Here is a 20,985-nt window from a genome sequence, read left to right as displayed (position 1 = left end):
AACAATGTCAACACCTCTAGCACTAATGACTCATTGTGATGTATAAAAGCTGTGAAAAAATGCCAACATCTCTAGCACTAATGACTCACTGTGATGTATGAGAGCTGTGAAAACAATGTCAACACCTCTAGCACTAATGACTCATTGTGATGTATAAAAGCTGTGAAAACAATGTCATCATCTCTAGCACTAATGACTCATTGTGATGTATAAGAGCTGTGAAAACAATGTCAACACCTCTAGCACTAATGACTCATTGTGATGTATAAAAGCTGTGAAAACAATGTCATTATCTCTAGCACGAATGACTCATTGTGATGTATAAGAGCTGTGAAAACAATGTCAACACCTCTAGCACTAACGACTCATTGTGATGTATGAGAGCTGTGAAAAAATGCCAACATCTCTAGCACTAATGACTCATTGTGATGTATAAGAGCTGTGAAAACAATGTCATCATCTCTAGCACTAATGACTCATTTTGATGTATGAGAGCTGTGAAAACCAACATCTATAGCAATAATGACTGTCAATGTCACACCTCGCTGGTGATCTCTGTGTGCGTGCTTATGTGCATCTTTCTCCTTCCCTTCTCCCCTTTTCTCTCCCCCCCCCCCCCCACCCAGTCTCTCTCTCCTCTTCCTCTCTCCTTTACCACCCTCTCTCCTTCCTGTAGTATGCCTCCTTCGGTCATGGCTGACCATGGATAGAGTATATCCGACCTAATGTCTAATTGGGCTGTCTGCTTGGACCAAGCAGTGTCGCCTGTGACTGAAGACACCGATGCGAGAGAAACAGTTTCTGTCACAGCGGTCACATCTGTACGATGATGCTGGTCTGTTAGCTGCCGTCCCTTTTCTGCGAGCTTGCTTTTCTGCTGCAGCAGCTGACAGTTTGTCCTCACCAATCTGTAGCTGATTCTTGGGAGTGCTTCTCCATCTGTTGCGGTCATCTGCAAGGTCCTCCCAGGACTCAAGTGTTGATCTCAAGTGCCTTCATGTCACGTTTGCAAATGTCTTTCTATCTCAGCTGTGGGTGGCCGATGCTTACCTGCCCCATGGCGAGCTCTCCATAAAGGATGTCTTTTGGGATGTGACCATCTTCCATGCGGCGAACGTGGCCCAGCCAGCGCAGCTGATGCTGTCTCAGCATGGTATTCATGGTCGGGAGGCCAGCATGAGTCAGGACTTCAGTGTTTGTCACCTTGTCTTGCCAGGAGATGCTGAGTATGTGCCGTAGGCTTCTCAGGTGGAAGGTATTGAGCCTCTTCTCCTGACGAGCTTGTGTGGTCCATGCCTCACTGCCATACAGCAAGGTGCTGAAGATGCAGACATTGTATACAGCCATCTTTGTCTTCATGGTCAGCATTTGTCCACTCTCTTTGTGTGAGGCGGGCTGGCGTTGTGGCTGCCTTCCCGATCCTCTTGTTGATCTTGGTGTCAAGGAAGAGGTTGTCGGTGATGGTGGACCCAAGGTAAGTGAATTGATGGATGGCTTCAAGCTCACAGTCATCAATAGTGATGGATGGTGGAGACGGCGTGTCTTGGCCCAGGACGATTGTCTTCTTGAGACTGATGGTCAGACCGAAATCCTTGCAGGCCTGGGAGAAGCAGTCCATTAGTGACTGCAAGTCCCGCTGGGTGTGGGTCACAACTGCGGCATTGTTGGCAAAGAGCTGGTCTCTGATGAGGGCTTCACAAACTTTTGTCCTTGCTCTGAGGTGGGCGAGACTGAAGAGTCTGCCATCTGATCTGGTCCGCAGGTAGATCCCTTCTTGCGCTGTGCTGAACGCATGCCTCATGAGAAGAGTAAAGAAGATTCCAAATAGGGTGGGGGCGAGGACACAGCCTTGTTTGACACCGCTGTGTACGTCGAAGGGCTTGGAGAGGTAACCATTAAACTGCACTGTCCCTTTCATGTTGGAGTGGAAGGACTCAATCAAGTTGTGCAGTTTGGGGGGGGGCAGCCGATCTTTCGAAGAGCCCTGAAAAGGCCGTCTCTGCTGACTAGGTCAAAGGCCTTGGCGAGGTTAATGAATGCGACATACAGGGGTATCCTCTGCTCTCTGCACTTCTCCTGGATTTGGCGAACAGAGAAGATCATGTCTACAGTGGATCTCTCTGCTCGGAAACCGCACTGTGATTCCGGATAGACACGCTGGCCAGTTTCTGCAGGTGAATCAGGACCCGGATGAAGACTTGCCTACAATGCTGAGAAGCGAGATGCCTCTGTAGTTGTTCCAGTCGCTCCTTTCGCCCTTGTTTTTGTACAGGGTGATGATCTTCAGGGTGATCTCCGTGTATATGCACAGTTTAATGCTGGGTGTATGACATGCATCTCTGGGATGTATGTGTGTGGCATGTTCCTATTCCTTGAGCATTTTTTAACTGGGAGCGAGTTCAGAAATTAATGTAGGTTAGTCAGACCGATTCAACTTCGCTTTTGATGCCAAGCTCTCTTAGAGACAGGTCGCCGTTCCAGCGTGTGAGCTGTTGGGTGCCGTCTGACAGCAGTAGTGGGGCGTTTTCCTTGTCACCCCCTTCTTCCTCTGTGTGTGGTCTGTGTTTTCACTCTGGGCCAGTGGTGTGCCTGTGTGTCTACCTGGTGACAGATTTTTCCTGTGACTTTTCCCCTGTGCCACTGCCTTCAACAGAGCCCCATGTTCGACGCTGGAACAGTCTTGGTTTCCCTGCTCCAGTTTCCTCACGCCCACTCCCTCTCTTCCACATTCCCAACTTACCCTTTCCCACTGCCCCTCTTGCCCAAACCAACCTTAAACCCCAAGTCTGCAAGTGAGTGACATCGGTCTTCAGTTGCTGGGTGGTTCGAATCAGGTGAATGACTCATTCTGATGAATAAAAGCTGGAAAATGCTGTCAACATCTATAGAAATAATGACTCATTCAAATGAATAAAAGCTGTGAAAATGCTGTCAACACCTCTAGAACTAATGACTCATTCTGAGTGGATGTTTTTGCAGGCAGTATTTCTGTAACGCTTCTGTATCATTATCTTTTGATAATCAGAGTGAGAGACAGACACAGACAGAGAAAGAGGGGCTCAGAGAGAGAGAGAGAGAGAGAGAGAGAGAGAGAGAGAGAGAGAGAAGAGAGAGTGTGAGTATAGTGTGTGTGTGTGTTTGTGTGTGTGTGTGTGTGAGATAGTGATAGAGAGAGAGAGAATGTGTGTGTGTGTTGCAATACACATGTGGTAGTAGATGCAAAGCGAAACCTACTTTTTAGTGCGCTGTGAGCGTGGTGCGGAGGAGGAGGAGGTGGAGGACGAAGGAGTGGACTCGGGGGTGGCAGGGGTGGAGGACGCTCCCAGAGCCAGCGACAGCTCTTTGTTCAGGCCCACGTTCTTTGTCATCATTTCATAACTGGCTTTCATGCTGGAGGTGCGACGACCTTGCTGCATCTGTTCAATGTGTCAAACATTCTACATCACTTACCTACAACCATTCTGGCAAAGAAAATTTATTCATGTTAACACACAAAGAAAACCCCCAGCTAACAAGTGATGCACAATGGAATATTGTTTAATAAATCGGTCAACTGATCAGTGACAAAAAGTGTAAAAAAGTAAAAAAAACAAACAAACAAACATGTGATTCCTATGGTCTGTCAACCCTTGATTTCAAGAAAATCGTGGATGATTGGCTGTTGCCATCCCTAGCAGTTGATTGCTATGAAAAGACAGTAAAATGACAGCTGAGCCATGCCCACTTTCCAAGCCCTCTGGCCTTCAACCTATTGTCTTCCACCACTCTCTCTCTCCTTCCCCTCTCCTCAAATTAACTGAAAGTACCGTGCCCTCACTATAAGTCATGGTCACTTGCTCAGAAATGATATCTGGATAGATGGACTGAAGAAAGAGTAGAATGTTGTTGTCAGTTTCGTCACTTTCAGTGACATCACCTTCGAGTTCAAACTAATCACAAGACAAGACAGATCCATCTCTCAACATTATACTCACATAATCATCAGCACAGCTTGCAAAATTGTGTAAATCCACTGACTGGGACCACTGTTTTCACTTGAAGTATCCAACACCTTTTTTGGCATGTTGTCCACCTGACGTAAGCTCTTAAATATTTTTATAATCTACACATATGCTAACCACTCAGTGTTTATGTTCACTGAACCAAACTCCAATGAAGGAAATATCAGAATAGATGCAGGATATCAGTGGATGTCTTATAGGAACTATGGCAACACTTTGTGCAAGATGTCAGCTGACATCTTATATGCACTGAATGGGTTCATTTATCATTACTTTTCATAAAATGTGTCACAAGTTTTATCCCTTTAGATTTAATAACAATAATAATAGATAGTACTTTTTTTGGCACAAACTCCCCATATAATGGGCTTTAAGCCCATGAAACAATACATATACAATTGTGCATAATAACATATCTCTGCATATGAAAAAAACAACATATATGTTTATCTATACACCAAGACAATGCTACAAATTGCAGATATGAACAATCTCACACACACACGGCAATAAATGCCCTACACACACACACACACACACAGTTCACACACATGCTCACAACGCCCACCCACAGACACACACACTACAAGATGATTTCAGTAGAGGATACAGTGGGGTGGTTTGGAAGAATGGAGACAATTAGCTATACTTCATCACACCCAAAGGCCTGTTTGAACAGGTGTGTTTTCCAGTTTTGTTTTGAAAGAGAATTCCAGACAGTAACTCTGAGAATCTGTAGTGCATGTTGATAATCACTGTTTTTCTCTGATTTAATGAGATGCATAATATTAGTGGTATTCAATTCTAACAGTTACAGAAAACGTTTTCTCAAGTTATAATGCTTATGATGTGTGTCACATCTTAGTTCCAATGTATAGTAAAAATGTGTGCATGAAAACAATGCACTGATATCTGTTGCTATTTGTCAACTGTACAAGAACTCTTCCATTGAAATCTAATTGCTACTGTCAGATTTCTGAGTCCAGCATAAAGCACCTTGAATTGCAGTATCACGAGCATTATTGACATGCACATTCCAGCATTATCCATATACAACATGGAGATCAATATGTAACTTCTGTTGTTGTTTTTTCCAACTTTGCCTGAAAATAAAAAGAATTTTGATTTTCAAACAACCAGTTTTAATTTTTGCCTCCTATTCCAAATCTCTGTGACCAGCCCTGAAGAATGATCCACATACACAAGTCATCCAAATAGAGTGCTGACAGACAACAGGAGAAAGAAAGCAGTCACTGACCTGCTGAGTAGCAGCAATGGCTTGAGAAGCAGCAGCTGCAATGGCTGCGTTGCTGCCGGCCCCAATGTGGCCCAGGCTGTAGGACAGGGAGGACGTGGAGCCCGAGGAAAACATCTTGAGGGCCGGAGAGTTGGAGGCTGAGGAGCAAGCTAAGTTGTTCAAGGACTCACGGGCCACTTCACTGGCCAGGTTGGACAGCACTTCAGAGGTGGGGCGTTTGTCCACAGGGTTGTGCAGTGATGCTGTGCTGTGTACAGCTTTTCTCTCTGCAACACATGTTTCAAACACTTCAGGCTTTTCTCTCTGCAACACATGTTTCAACCACTTCAGGCTTTCCTCTCAGCAAAACACACGTTTCGAACACTTCAGGCTTTCCTCTCAGCAATACACGTTTCAAGACAGCATTGCAGTCAACATTCACACACACAAAAATACAATACAAGTGCAGAATTGCAGTCAACATTCACACACACAAATACAAATGCAGAATAAAGGTTTGTTTATTTGTTGATACAGATTTTATTGAGAAATATGCAACAGTCTGTGTAACGTGATCACTAATACTGATGAAATTCGGTAGCATCAGCCGATGTCTAATGCCCACATATAAGGGCTGGACCTAACTAATCACAGGAGGGTAATTTGCCAATATGAAATCTGATATGACATTACCTATTATAGGAGGGTAATTTGCCAATATGTCAATCTCACTGTCACAGCCAGGGGCGGTACTGGGGACAAGGTTCCACCACCTATAAAGTGTTCCCATACGGTATGCATCTCAAATAGCCTCTGACAACCAAGCCCAACTCCTGGCCTGCCTGTGTGGCTCAGGCTCCTCTTCTTCCACGTTCGCCTCCCATTAGATGAGCAGCCTAGTGTCCTCGAAGAAGGCTGCCGTCCATCACAGCTCCTCCAGGGTGCTGTACAGTTTGGCTTCCACTGCTGTTGGTGTTGGCCAGCAGTTCCTCCTAGATGCTGCATGCGTCCTACAGTCTTGAAGGATGTGGTCGGTTGTCATTGGTCCCTCACCACAAGGTCACTCCCCACTCTAATGCCAAATTTTGTGTGCATGTGGTGGAGCAGGCGGTTGTGTCCAGACCTCAGGCGGAAGATCTTGATCTGTTCCCGTCGTTCCAGCAAATGGTATCTGTCTTCTGGGTTATATTTGGGGTGCTGGAGGTGCCACTTTATTCCTTGCTGTGCCTTGCTGATTGTCTTGATTTCATCGTATAACACCAGTTTGTTGGCCTGCTCCTTCTGTGCACCATCTTTTGCCATAATGTCCGCTTTTTCGTTGCCTCTGATGCCACAGTGTGCTGGTACCCATTGTATCACCTCTTTCTCCACTCTGGCACTCAGGGCAACAAGGGCTGAAGTGAGATGGTTCTGTTCTTTGCAGCGGGAGTTCTTGAGGGCTTGGAGCACGGAGACAGCGTCTGAGAACACCATCACCTGCCCTGTTGTTCTTGTGGAGTTCTGCGAGACTGTTGTGGCTGCCTCACAGAGGGCTTCTCGCTCAGCTCGGAAGTTGGTGGAGTATTTTCCTGTTGGGATCGCAATTTCTTCATATCCGTCTTTGTATTGGAGGAAGATTCCAGCTCCACCATCCCTCGTTGCTTCTGTGGCGGAGCCATCTGTAAAGACATGGGTCCAGTCTTCCTGGGGGTACTGGTTGCAGATGTACTCCATGGCCAGGGCCTTCCTTTGGGTGTCTGACTGTATTCCTCTCTTCTCCACTCTGGGAATGCTGGTGACGACTGTTGGGAACACCTGCCTCTTCCAAGATGGGTGGGTGACATTTGCTGGGATAGGCTTTGCTTCGTGTTCCATCAAGACTGGGGTCTGTCTTTCAAGGCGTCTTGACTGGTGGATGAAGCTGCCTCTTTTCAGCCGGCTCTTGGTGGGTCTGCTCATTTTGTTGTTCACTGGATGGTTTTCAAGGTGTTTGAATTTTGCTGCCTGGATGAGGATCTTTGTGTCCCTTCATCTGCAGGATTGGGGTGGATCTCATGGCGCCAGTTATGACATGCTGAGCTTGGTTCTGTATCTTGTTGAGATGGTCGAGGTTAAACTTTGCAGCTGATGCCCATGCTGATGTCCCATACTCAACTACAGGTCGGACTCTCCCCGTACAGAGTCTCTTTAGGATACGTTCATCAGCCCCCCAAGTCCGTCCCTGCAAGTTTCTTCATGATCGCCAGTCTCAGCTTGGCCATGCTACAGCATCTGGTGATCTGCTGTTTCCAAGTGAGCCTGCGGTCAAAGGTCACTCCCAGGTATGTAGGTGTGGGTTCCTCTGCAAGCCTTTGGTTGTTCAGTGTCACTGGATAGGCTGAAGACTGTGTAGGTTGTTTTGCTCGAGTTGACAGAGACAAGCCATTCTTTGGTCCAGTTCTGATCTTGTTGAGTGCAGTCTGGGGGCGTACCTGTGCTGTAGTGGTGTACTCTTCAGAGCACCAGAGTACCTGGTCATCTGCATAGATCGCTCTCTGACCCCTCTTGGCAGTTCTCTGACGATGTCATCTATGAAGATGAACAGCGTTGGTGAAAGGATTCCTCCTGTGGTACTCCTTGTCTCAGCACCACCTTCTTGCTCTTCTGGCCCTGAATCTTGACTCGGGCTTGGCGGTTGTGTAGGTACTGGCTGATCCAGTCCGTCCTTCCAGACTTTGTCAAACGGCTTCTCCAAGTCAATCCAGACAGCAAGCGTGTTCTTTTCTTGGAATGTGTCAATGCTTTGAGCGATGAATGTAATCTGGTCTTCTGTTGATCTGTGTTGGCGGAAGCCTGCCTGTTCAGGGCTCAGCAGCTGATACTCCTCAAGGTGCCAGACAAGCCTAGTGTTAAATCTCTCCATCAATTTTCCTAAGCAGCTTTTAAGCCTGATGGGTCTGTAGCTGTCAGCCTTCAACTTGTCCTTTTTCTTTTTGTGAATGGGGTTCATGTCTGCTTCCCTCCAACACTGTGGGACTGATCCTATCTTCCAGCTTGAGTTGAAGATTGTTAAAAGGACTGCCTTGCTCTTCATCCCAAGATGCAGAATCATTTCATTTGTAATTCCGTCTGGTCCAGGTGACTTCTTCAGGTTGAGGCTTTTCAAAGCTTTCTCCAGCTCTTTCTCTGTGAAAGCTGAGGTCTTGACTTCCTCTTGGGGCTCTTTCTCATGAAGTTCACCTTAGGCTCTGTGCACTGCAGCTCTATGTTCAGGAGGGACTTCCAGATTGCTGTTTTCATAGACGTCTATGAAGTGGTCTGCTGCTTTCTTTCCAGAGAGGTTATTTCCATTCTCTTGTTATTGTGGTGTGACGTTGTTTTCATTGCTGAGGGTTCTAGCCAGTTTCCACAGCTTGCTGCCATCCTTGTCGAGATTTAGGCTTTCAGTTTTCTCTTGCCAGCTTTTTCTTGCAGCTTGTGCACAGGACAGCTTGTATCTGGCAGTTACTTCCTTCAGCGATATGTTGTTCTCCAGTGATGGCTAACTTCAGTAACAGCATCTTCCAGATTCTGGAGTTCCTCCGTCCAGTAGGGCTTGTAGTCTTTGCGTGCTCCTCTTGGGATGGATTCTCTAGCAGCTTTCAAGACGGCCTTTGTGAAGTCTTGAACCATCTTGTTTGAGTCCTTCTGCCTGATGTTGATTGGCTTTGTGTATGTATCTGTGAGGGTCTCAAAGAGAGTCCAGTCCGCCTCTCTGTAATGGGGATTCTGACGACTGGGCACAACAGAATCTCCATAAACTTCGCCCAGGCTCATGCCCTGGAGAGGTCACTTCAGTGCCGCTGTCCCCAGTGACAGAAACAACATGGGCAGCAGCAGTTATGAGTCATAAGCTAACCTCCATGTCATGGAAGAATATGACATCCTATCCTCTGAAGAGGAACTCCGCAAAGCCATCTAATCCCTTGCCTGTGGCAAAGCTCCAGGAAAAGATGCCATCCTGCCTGAAGTCATCAAGGCTGGAAAAAAAGATTGTACTACTCCACCACCTGCACTATTTCCTACTGCAGTGCTGGGATGAAGAGACTGTGCTCCAGGAGATGCGAGACGCCAACATCATCACTCTGTACAAGAAAAAGGGTCGCAGCGAATGCAACAACTACCATGGAATCTCCCTCCTCGGTATTGCTGGGAAAGCCTTTGCCTGTGTAGCCCTGAGCAGACTGCAGTTACTTGCTGAAAACGTATACCTAAGGCACAGTGTGTGAGCTGGAAAATCAACAATCAACATGGTCTTCTCCTTGTGACAGCTACAGGAGAAATGCCAGGAGCAGAGACGGCTACTGTACGTCGCATGCATCGACCTGACCAAGGCCTTCAACCTGGGCAGCAGAAAAGGCCTCTTCACATTGCTACAGAAGTTTGGATGATCACGTTTTTTCATGAAGACATGCAGGGCATCGTTCAGCACAACGGATCTTCCTCTGACCCAACCCCAATCAAGAGTGGAGTGAAGCAAGGCTGTGTGCTGGTCCCAACACTTCGGTATTTTCTTCTCGCTGCTGTACTATGCCTTCAGCCAGTCGGAGGACAGAGTGCATCTCCACACCAGAAGCAATGGCAGTCTCTTCAATCTGGCCTGCCTTCGCGCTAAAACCAAAGTGTGACAGGTTCTCATACGCGAGATGCTTTTCACAGACGCAGCTCTGACAAGCTCTACAGGCACTCCAGTGTCTCATCAACCGCTTCGCCCGAGCATGCAGAGAGTCTGGCTTGACTATCAGCCTAAAGAAGACTAACATCATGACGTGAGCAGCACCCCAAGCATCTCCACTGGTGACTTCACACTCAAGGTCGTCAAGGACTTCATTTACCTCAGCTCCACCATCTCCAATAGCCTGTCCCTGGATGCCAAACCCAACAAGCAATTGGCAAAGCATCTACAGCCATGGCCCACCTGGCAAAGAGGGTTTGGGACAATCCATGCTGACCATCAACACCAAGATGCAGGTGTACCAAGCCTGTGTGCTCAGCACTCTGCTCTGTGGTTGCGAGACATGGACCCTCTACTCTCACCCAGAATGCAAATCCTTTCACCTGCGCAACCTCAGGAGAATTCTGGGCATCACGTGGCAAGACCGTGTACCAAACAAGAAAGTCCTTGACCAGGCAGGTATCCACAGCATGCTTGCTCTTCTGACCTGGCACCATCTGTGGTGGCTCAGCCACATCAGGCAAATGGATAATGGGCGAATCCCTAAGAACATCCTTTATGGTGAGCTCGCCACTGGTTCCAGACCTGCAGGAAGACCTGTCCTATGCCACAGGGATGTCTGCAAACGAGACATGAGGGCAGGCGACATCGACCCAGCAGGTTGGGAGATAGTGGCTAAAGATCGTAACAGCTGGAGGACCATGAAGGCATGTGTCCAGAGGAGCGAGGAGAAGAGAGAACAGCACTGGGAAGAGGAAAGAGAGCGCAGACAGAAGAGGACAGAATCCATATCCTCTGAGCCAGGTATGATATTCACCTGTGACAGCTGCAACAGACCCAGCCGATCCAGAATTGGCGTATACAGCCACAGCAGGTGCTGCAACTCCTAACTAGGCGCAGAGTTCCACTGTCTCCCGAGACAAATGCCAACAACATGTCAATCTGATACGACATTACCTATTATAGGAGGATAATTTGCCAATATGTCAATTTGACATGTGACATTACCTATCACAGGAGGGTAATTTGACAAATGGCTGTGGATTGTAAAACATGACTAAAAATATTGATGCGTGGAATAATCAAATGTGAAACTTACTTTCAGCTCGTTGGGGTTGTTGAGGTGCTGGTGGTTTGTCTAGCTCCAGTGATCCTGCAGTCAAATCAGAGTGACTTTAAAAATCAACACAATTAGTGCATAAATATGTCAATTACAGCATCAACCTACACAAATCCCACTCACTGCTCACCATCTGAAAAATGTTTGTCAAACCATATGTTCCATGCATAAGTATGACTGTTCCCCCTAAGCCAGGAAGTACTGTCCCCACATCGGACATCAGTTTAACCAGTTGAGTGCCTAAGACATCAGCTGACGTCCTAAAAAAAAAAAAGTGTTGCCATAGTGCCTATAAGCATCCACAACATCCTGCATATGTTCCGATTTTTCCTTCATTGGAGTTTGGTTCAATTCACATAAACAGACTCTGGACGGTTACTTTGATGTGTCTGGACAATAAAAATACTATTTAAATGAAGATACATAAGGTAGAAGAGCCCTTCTACTTGATAATGATTTGCTAACTGACCACGAGATACGCATGTAGAAAAGGGAGTTAAAAAAAAAAAAAAAAAAAAAAGGCACTGAAAAATGTGTCTGGCAAAGGAGGTAGTCAAAGGTCAGTGGATTTGCACAATTCTCAAAGCTGTACTTGTGATTATGGGCAGCCATAGCGATGGAGAAGGATCTCTCTTGTCTGATGATTGGTTTGAACACGAAGGTGATTGACAACAACAGTGATGGAACTGACAGCCCATATAATGGAAATTCAGTTCATCTATCCAATCAGACAGCGTTTTTGAACAAGTGGCTGTGACTGACAGAATACGTGCAGTAAGTGTTGTAAGACGATAGGTCGAATGCCAGCCAAAGGTCATCAAGGGGGCATGACAGTTGGATGCCAACCTACTCACATTTCAATGCAGACTGCAGAAAATTGACAACCTCCAATGCTACACGATTTTCATGAAATGCAGGGTTGAAACTGCACTGAACATGAAACACATGCTTTTTATTTTCAATGCTTTTTTTCCACTGAATCAGATGGTTGACTTGTTTGAAGAGGTGGCAAGCCGAATGCACAAGAGACACTTTAATCGGCCCACGTGCAACCTGAAGGGAGCAAATGTCATTAAAGAACTTCACCCTCACTTGCGAAAGCTCTTGGCTGTCAAAAAGCTTGCCAGCTCAGTTTCCGAGACCATAATTGACCTTTTACATTGACTATACCCACCTTTGTCATTGTTCGGACAGTGGTACTTTCATGTCTGCACGAACTGTGATTTGTTTTTATAAACATTTGCTGTTATAACCTGTTTTCAATTCTTCTACAGGTATAATCTGACAACAGGCATGCTATTTCTAGCTGCATTTTGTTTTTTTTCTTTATGGATGTCATTATGTACAGGTGGAAATAGACTTTTGGTTGCACAAAAATTATTATCTTGACTTTAAATGACTGAACATTTATCTACAATCAACCCAACTGGGAACAACCTAACTGGGAAAACAAGTCCAGATGCAGAATTTACATTCATTTTCCTTCACAAAAATGTTTACTTACTTTCTGTATCTCCCATAATTTTTTTTAACTAGAATTCTTTTAAATTTATCACCACAAATCCTGAAAATTCCCTGGCAAGGGTAGAGCACATTTTTACAAAATTATTTGGCACTCAACTGGTTACGATACAGACAACTGTTGTAATTAGAAATATTGACTCCTCAAAGCATTGAGTATGCATTCCAAGAAAAGAACACGCTTGCTGTCTGGATTGACATGGAGAAGGTGTTCGACAAAGTCTGGAAGGACAGAACGGAACCCCCACCCCACCCCACCTCCCCCCAATTTTCTCAACGGATTTACGCGAATCTCAAAAATGGGATCTGGAGCCAATTTTCAGTCAGAAATCCGACTATAGTCAGAAAAATCTCACGCTTGAGTATTACACACAAACAAGGCATGGCAACATATACAGCAGCATTTAACAGTATTACACACAAACAAGGCATGGCAACACACAACAACATACAGAGTCTTACTTTTCTCCAACATCTCAGTGATGCCAGCATTGTCAGCCTCCAGCTCCATCTTGAACTTGGCCAGCTCCTGATCCAGTCTCCTGGCATACCTGTCCACCTGCCACCAACACACACAGACACATGTCCACCTGGCATCACGCACATATACCTGTCCAACTGACATCACACACATATATCTGTCCACCTGACACCATCACACAAAACTGTCCACCTGACATCCTCACACATACCTGTCCACCTCACATATACATCTGTCCACCTGACACCATTACACATACCTGTCCACCTGATACCATCACACATATATATGTCCAACTGACATCACCACATATATACCTGTCCACCTGACACCATCACACACATACCTGTCCACCTGACACCATCACACATATGCCTGTCCACCTGACACCACACACAAACCTGTCCACCTGACACCATCACACACATACCTGTCCACCTGACACCATCACACACATAATAAAATGCATGATAATTCAAATTCACCTATTGTCCACCTGACCATACATGACATATCAATGACCCTTTTCATGAAGGAGACATTTAAAGGTTTGAACCTGGAACATGTGGATGCTATGGGCAGTGGGGCTATCCTGTACCACACTGCTCAAGGACTGGATGCATACCAGCAGTTTACCTCATGAACAGACAACCCTGTGAGAACAGACTGCTGACAGTCCTCCAGGCACTACACAGGGGGAGGAGGCCAGTCTGCATGATGGAGAGCAGTAAGAGCGAAGGTCAAGGGGGTGCCATGAAAAATCCTCCCCTTTACAGAAAGAAGTCAATGCTGGATTGGTGGGCCATGATGGGTTGGTATGATGAAAACTGAATGCAAGGCGAATCCAAACCAGCAGTCTTCACTCCACACCAAAGCATTCTTTGGCAGCTGACAAAGTGCTGAGGCACAGCCTGGCATCCTGATCGGTGCTCACACACAGTTTGTCCCTGTCAGTCAACTGAGCTTACAGTTACAGGAGCTAATGTGTTCACAGTTTGTCCCTGTCAGTCAACTGGGCTTACAGTTACAGGAGCTAATGGTGCTCACACATAGTCTGTCCCTGTTAGTCAACAGGGATCACAGTTAAGTTACAGGAGGTAATGGTGTTCACACAGTCTGTCCCTGTCAGTCAACTGGGCTTACAGTTACAGTTACAGGAGGTAATGGTGTTCACAGTCTGTCCCTGTCAGTCAACTGGGCTCAGTTACAGTTACAGGAGCTAATGGTTTTCAGTCTGTCCCTGTCTGTCAACTGGGCTCAGTTACAGTTACAGGAGCTAATGGTGTTCACACAGTCTGTCCCTGTCAGTCAACTAGGCTTACAGTTACAATTACAGTAGCTGAGTAGGTAATGGTGTTCACACAGTCTGTCCCTGTCAGTCAACCGGGCACAGTCTAGTGTAGGAGAGCAGAACGTGAAGTGGTGAGACAGAGAGACCAGGAAAAGTGAAGGCACAGTAAAGTGTAGGAGAGCAGAACATGAAGTGGTGAGACAGAGAGACCAGGAATAGTGAAGGCACAGTCAAGTGTAGGAGAGCAGAACATGAAGTGGTGAGAGAGACCAGGGAAAGTGAAGGCACAGTCAAGTGTAGGAGAGTAGAACCTGAAGTGGTGAGAGAGACCAGGGAAAGTGAAGGCACAGTCAAGTGTAGGAGAGCAGAACATGAAGTGGTGAGAGAGACCAGGGAAAGTGAAGGCACAGTCAAGTGTAAAAGAGCAGAACCCGAAGTGGTGAGACAGAAAGACCAGGGAAAGTGAAGGCACAGTAAAGTGTAGGAGAGCAGAACATGAAGGGATGAGAGAGACCAGGTGCATGGAAATCAGATACAATGTCACTCACTAAATCATGGACGTGGTTTGCCAGTTGAACCTTTTCATCTGCATTATTCACAGCTTTCTGATATTCCTGCAACAGAAAATTATGCACACATAACAAATTCAAAATCATATGATACCTAATCTTAAGTTAAAAGCTAAACTGGCACTGTATTCTGCAGCAGTTTCCATTACGCAGGTGACAAAGCCTTAGTGTAAAATACCTCATTTTGTTTCCTGGCTTAATACAAGTTCTTTATTTTTCTTTAATTTTTTTTCATAATGTTCCTTTGCTTGATGACAAACTGCAGATGAACAACAGTAACCATTCCATACCTCCCCCCCCTCCATCCCCCCCCACCCCCCCTGAGTTTTCCATGACTGTTTTTTGTAGGAGAAAAGGAGAAATCAACAAAAGCACTTCCAGCATTACCGATTTTACAAAAAACTGAAAATTCAAGTGACCAACTGCCTGCCACATTGATAGGTCGATTTAAAAATGCATGCGTCAATGACTGCTGACCCACACAAAACCTAAACCCTGGTATGGGAATAACAAATCTGATGTTTTGTTTTGGCAAGCTTAAATGATTCATGTTTTGTATTCAGTATATTATACCTATACTGCAAAAACAGATTTTATTGATATCGATTGAGCACAACTTACCTCTTTTATCTTTTTGAACTGTTCATCTTTCCATTCCTGCTTCACATTTGGTTGTGTACACTTTTTAAAGAAGGCCATCACATGTTCATCCAAACTGTCCAGAGTATCTGAAAGAACCCAAAATGATGCAGTATATATGATAATAATGCACTTGACAAAACATCTATAAGTACCATAAACTGATGCTAAATGACATACGCTAATGTCTACATCACATACACCTGTGAGTGAGTTGCTCAAATTTCCTGTGCGACCTAATTTCATCAATGTCAGGCAATGTGACCAGCCCTTATTTGCTGGTTACACAACAGCTGGTGTAACCTAATTTCATCAATGTTTGTGATCATGTTGTATAGCCTGCCATGCATTTCTCAATAAAATCTATTTCAATGGATAAACAATCCTTTAATCTGACTTGTTATATTTTTTGTATGTGAACGTTGATTGCAAAACACACAAAAATAAAAAAGATCAAAGGAATACAGTTGAGAACAACATGTGATGCCATTTCTTCACACCTGTGGACAACTTTGAACACCCACTGTCGGAAAATCTTTATAGCAGATGATTGACATAATGTACATGGCTGAATGACCAGTCTACACAAAGATAAATGTACATGGCTGAATGACCAGTCGATACAAAGCTAAACATACATGGCTTAATGACCATAAATGCCTGTAACCAAATCTCCAGTAGCCAGGTATCATACTGTTCCAAGACAGTGCCACAAGCTTATGACTTTACATTCAAGGAGGAAGGTGACAGAATGGTTAAGATGGTTATCTGTTAATACAGTGTCCGTGAGTGTCTGGGTTCGAATTCCGGTCTCGAGTTTGACTGGAAAATCGTGAAATGATAAACCAAGGGCCAGTGTGCACACACACTTGGCACATTGAAAAAGAACCCATGGCAACATAACATGACCAACAAAAAATGCACTTACGTGAACTAATTTCTAGTTGAAGTGTTTATGAAAAAGACAGCCTTTCGCTGCTATAGAAGTACTGACAGAACTCCTCTGTATGTCTGGAACAACAAAGTATGTTATGCAGAATTGTTATGGTACTCTAAGATGGTTGACCCTGCCTGAAACAGCTTATTGTAAACCTAGTTTATATGTATAGTGAACTTATTAACAACAAGACCAAGCTATTTGTGTATATAGCAGTACTGATCAAATACACAATCGGAACTTAAACCTAGTGTGTGGATGTTGTGCCAAAGTGGAACTGAGCAAAGTTGGCTGTCTGACTCAAGTTGCTGACGGCTCCAATAAATCCCAGTCAGCTGAGCAACCTAGGTGCATGTTGCTATTTTCTCAGAACCACTAGTGATAGGATGGAGAAGGCTTTACTACCCTGTGCACCGACCTCAATATACCACTTGACAAGCCCAGCCTGTGTTAGGGCAGAAAAATGCAGCTCCAACTAACCCTCTTTACACTTCTGTTTCTACTCACCACACAGAGACTGTCAAGGTCCCCCCCCCACCCCCCCGGTGGAGACCCAGACAGAAGAAGAGGACTCACTTCTATCCTTTTATGCTACAACCTACGTTACTTCAGTACATCCTTCTCTCTCCTCCCAAACCACTGAATCAGTGAATGTATCAAATCTCTGTGGTCCTGGCAGTCCTCTTGTCAGATGTACACCCAAACCCTGGTCCAGAGCCCACACTATCTACCCCTGTGGCTTCTGTGAACACCCTGTCCTATGGGCACCTAGCACTGAAGCAGTCTGCTGTGATGAATGTAGCAGTTGGTACCACTGGTCTGTGGTCATGTCTGGAATTTCAGTGAAAATGGATATCAAGGCCCACAGCTTGCTCCCAACACAGAAACGTCCAATGGCTCTGCTGCAAGTATGACAGCATGAACATTAACAACTTCACTTTTAGCTTTGAGGTCTTTCCAAGCTTCTATGAACCCATGTCAGATGAGAGCATCAAGTGAAGTTCTCTTTCCAACCTTCAACCCTTTGTTGACAAGTATGGGTCTGTGTGTTTGAGTGCGTTTGTGCATGCGTGAGGGTAAGTGTACACAAGCGTCAGGAGAGTTCTGTGCACGTGCGTATGTGTGAGGGAGAGGTGGGGGGGGGGGGGGGGAGGGTAGAGGATGAGGTATGTGAGTGTATGCATGCCTACACTGTGGGAGCAACAGGATATTGGAACGTGCGGGTGTGTGTATATATATATATCTTTGTATATATATGTGTGTGGGGTTGGGGGTGGGGGATATGGGCGTATGTGTGTGTGCTTGTACAAGTAAGTGTTCATCTCTGTGTGTGTGTGTGTGTGTGTGTGTGTGTGCTGTGGAAGCTGCGATATGTAGCCTAGAAATGAGTGTGTGGAGGAGGGGGTAGAGGAGGTGTAGGGTAATTGTGTGGTGTGTGTGTGTGTTGGGACTCGTGTACGTTTATGTGTATTTGACTGTGCTTTCTTATCTGTGAAACTGCATGTTTGGTGCATATCTGTTATGCATGTGTGGGTGTATGTGTGAATGTGTGTCTTCATGTTTTACATTTATTTGCTTATTTATCATCATTGTTGTCGTATTTATTTATTTATTATTATTATTATTATTGTTACTACTACCTTTTTTTTATACTGTAATTATTTATTTATTTATGCTTTTCTATTATTTATTCATTTATTCACCTTTTTTTTTTCTCAGGGCTTCACTAAGCGCGTTAGGTTACGCTGCTGGTCAGGCATCTGCTTGGCAGATGTGGTGTAACGTATATGGATTTGTCCAAACGCAGTGAAGCCTCCTTGAGCTACTGAAACTGAAACAAACTGAAACTGTTGACAAGTAGCCCAGGACCACCCAGCCCTTGGCAGACGTCCCAAGCTTCCACCCATCCAGAGACGAAACCAGACCAGAACGTCCCCACAAGAAGCCAGAGCTCATCGTGTTTGACCTACCAAAGAAGACATATCTCCCTTAATGATAGTCAATTGTCTGAGCCTAGAGAAAAAAGGAGCAGAACTAGAAGCCTCCATCAAACACATCAAGTCTGCGGCTGCAAGTTATGGCTTAGAAACATCAAGTTGAGCGAAATGTTCAGTACTAGACTCAGAAGAAGCGGAAAATTTTACCAGTTTGGAAAGGCCAGTTGGGAGAACCTGAATGCTGACCTGAGGAAGAAAACACAGAAGGTTGCATCACTCCATGAGTCAGGAGCAGACACAGAAACTCTCTATGGTCCACCTTTAAGAACGGCATGGCACCAGCTGATGACACCCACATACCCACCAAAATGAGCACCAGGTAGAACTAGAAGGAATACCCCTGAATAAATCAGAACATCAATAAGCTCCTGAAGAGAAGAAGAAACCACTCTACAGGAAAGCCAAGAAGACAAACAACTGGGCCAACTACAAATTCACTCAGAAAGAATGCCGATGACAACTGTGCAAAACTGAGTGGAACTACATCACCACCACCACCATCAATGAAGGCCAACAAACAACACCAAACCCTTCTGGCGATAAATAAACAATTGAAGGCAGGACAACATCAGCATTGCACCACTAAAAAACAAGCAATCACACCAGCGTTGAGACATTTTTCATAACTCACTAAACACATGCAAACTTCCCCAGGATTGATGCACAACAAACATGATCTGTGCTTTCAAGAAAGGCGACAAAAATCTGGCCTTGGATTGCTGGTAAGACTCCTCAGGCGCGAGAAGAAGCTGTACCAATGTGTCAAGGCGACCACAACTGGACCAAGTACCGAAGTTTCCAGAAGCACTGCAAACAAGAAACCTGGTGGGCAGAATGGCGGCATGTCAACCGTACAATTCAGGATGGCCTTGACAGCAACAACACCAAACCTTTCTGGAGCTTTATGAAGGTGAGACAGAGGGACAACGTTGGAGTCTCCCCACTTCGTGAAGGTGGCAATCTGCACAGCGACTCTCGCTCCAAAGCCAAGATCCTTCTCAGGCAGTTCAAGTCTGTCTACCACTCAAGACGACAACCAGCTCCCCAGTACTACCCTTTCAGCCCCTCCTATAGAGCATATCAAGATCTCCACAGCTGGTGTGGCCAAGTTGCTTCGGGATCTCCAACCCCACAAGGCTCCGGGCCCCAACGGTATCCCAAACACAGTGCTGCAGACCTGTGCTGACAGTATTGCCCCCACCCTCAGCCTTATATACCAGAGGTCCCTGGACATGGGTACTTTACCCCGCGACTGGCTCACCACCACCATCTCTAATGCCTTTAAGAAAGGTGACCGCCACCTAGCTGAGAACTACCACCCTATCTCGTTGACCTCCGTGCCATGTAAGATCTTGAAGCACGTCATTTGCCGCCACATTCTCCATCATCTTGAAACCCACAGCATCCTTACCCCTCTCAACCATGGCTTTCGCTCTGTTTTTTCCTGTGAAACCCAGCTGCTGATGACAACCCATGACCTGCTGACTTCCTACGACAATGGTCAGCAAGTGGATGTAGCGGTCTGACTTTTCCAAGGCCTTCAACACGGTGCCCCATAGGCAGCTGCTCCACAAGTTGTCGCAGTATGGTATAACAGGCCCGCTCCTCTCCTGGCTAGTAACGTCATCAACACATACATCAGAAACAAGGAAACAACGACAAGTGCTTCACTATCAAGCCCTGTAATTTGTAAAACGGGTCAGTACAAAAACTTGACCGTACTGCTGTTGAATGGAACACCCTGGACAACAGTGTCGTTCACGCTGAATCGGCCGCCAGCTTCAAGATGCTGTTCACAAAAAGACTGACCACCAACCAGCAGTAGGCCAGCTGAGTTCCCCCTATGTCGCTACTAACGCTAGTCAGCTGCATTCTGCGACATTAATCTACAGAATGAAAATAACGAATAACGAAATTACTGTAAAGCAACTCACTTTGAACTTGAAGGTCTGTTTCTCTCATTTCTGTAAGCCTTTCCCTCATTTCCATTGGGAGATTTTCGATCACTGTGGAACGAAAACAGAAAGCAAGTTAGTTCATTCAACTTGCAAGGTGCATTGAAGAAGAGACATGTCTGCCAATACCACGTAACTTGACTCAAATTCTCAGTAGTAATGTTCAAAGGAGTTATAAAAACAATATAAAACCATAGCTATGTGAAGAATTAACATACTTTCCAAGTAATCTTCAAGATACAACATTCTGACGGTTGTTTGTCACAGTGAGCGATTTCGTACGCTTTGTCGTCGAGCTTTTCACCCAGAAAAGAACGTCACTGTGATTGGTCAAATACTCTCCAGCCATGTCGCCAACATGAAACCGAAACTGTTAACACGATCTCTTTTATTTCCAAAAACGTTCGTTGTGATTTTTCCAGTACAACGAAACATATCTTTTATTGTGAATAAACTAGACAACAACGAATTTTTGAACCTCAATATTTGATTTGATATGAAATAATAAACTAATGCACTCAAACATTTTAACCAATGACATCTGTTGTCAGTGTTGCTGTCGACA

General features: G+C 45.3%; 1 protein-coding gene across 1 annotated transcript in view; it reads right to left on the bottom strand.

The window, feature by feature from the left end:
• LOC143285084 (inhibitor of growth protein 3-like) overlaps positions 1–20,797 on the bottom strand; it is a 29,714-nt gene extending 8,917 nt beyond the window's left edge. The window contains exons 1-8 of the mRNA XM_076592292.1: positions 20,639–20,797; positions 20,400–20,471; positions 15,514–15,620; positions 14,872–14,937; positions 13,014–13,110; positions 11,010–11,063; positions 5,260–5,525; positions 3,235–3,416 (exon numbers count right to left, since the gene is read on the bottom strand). Coding sequence (XP_076448407.1) covers positions 3,235–3,416; positions 5,260–5,525; positions 11,010–11,063; positions 13,014–13,110; positions 14,872–14,937; positions 15,514–15,620; positions 20,400–20,471; positions 20,639–20,666 — 872 coding nt within the window. The 5' untranslated portion in view covers positions 20,667–20,797. The remainder of the gene's footprint in view (positions 1–3,234; positions 3,417–5,259; positions 5,526–11,009; positions 11,064–13,013; positions 13,111–14,871; positions 14,938–15,513; positions 15,621–20,399; positions 20,472–20,638) is intronic.
• Between the last annotated feature and the right edge of the window lie 188 nt (positions 20,798–20,985).

The sequence above is a fragment of the Babylonia areolata genome, chromosome 8 (genome assembly GCF_041734735.1).
Source record: "Babylonia areolata isolate BAREFJ2019XMU chromosome 8, ASM4173473v1, whole genome shotgun sequence".
In the NCBI taxonomy this organism is placed as follows: domain Eukaryota; kingdom Metazoa; phylum Mollusca; class Gastropoda; order Neogastropoda; family Buccinidae; genus Babylonia; species Babylonia areolata.
This window is presented reverse-complemented; position numbering and strand designations above follow the sequence as displayed.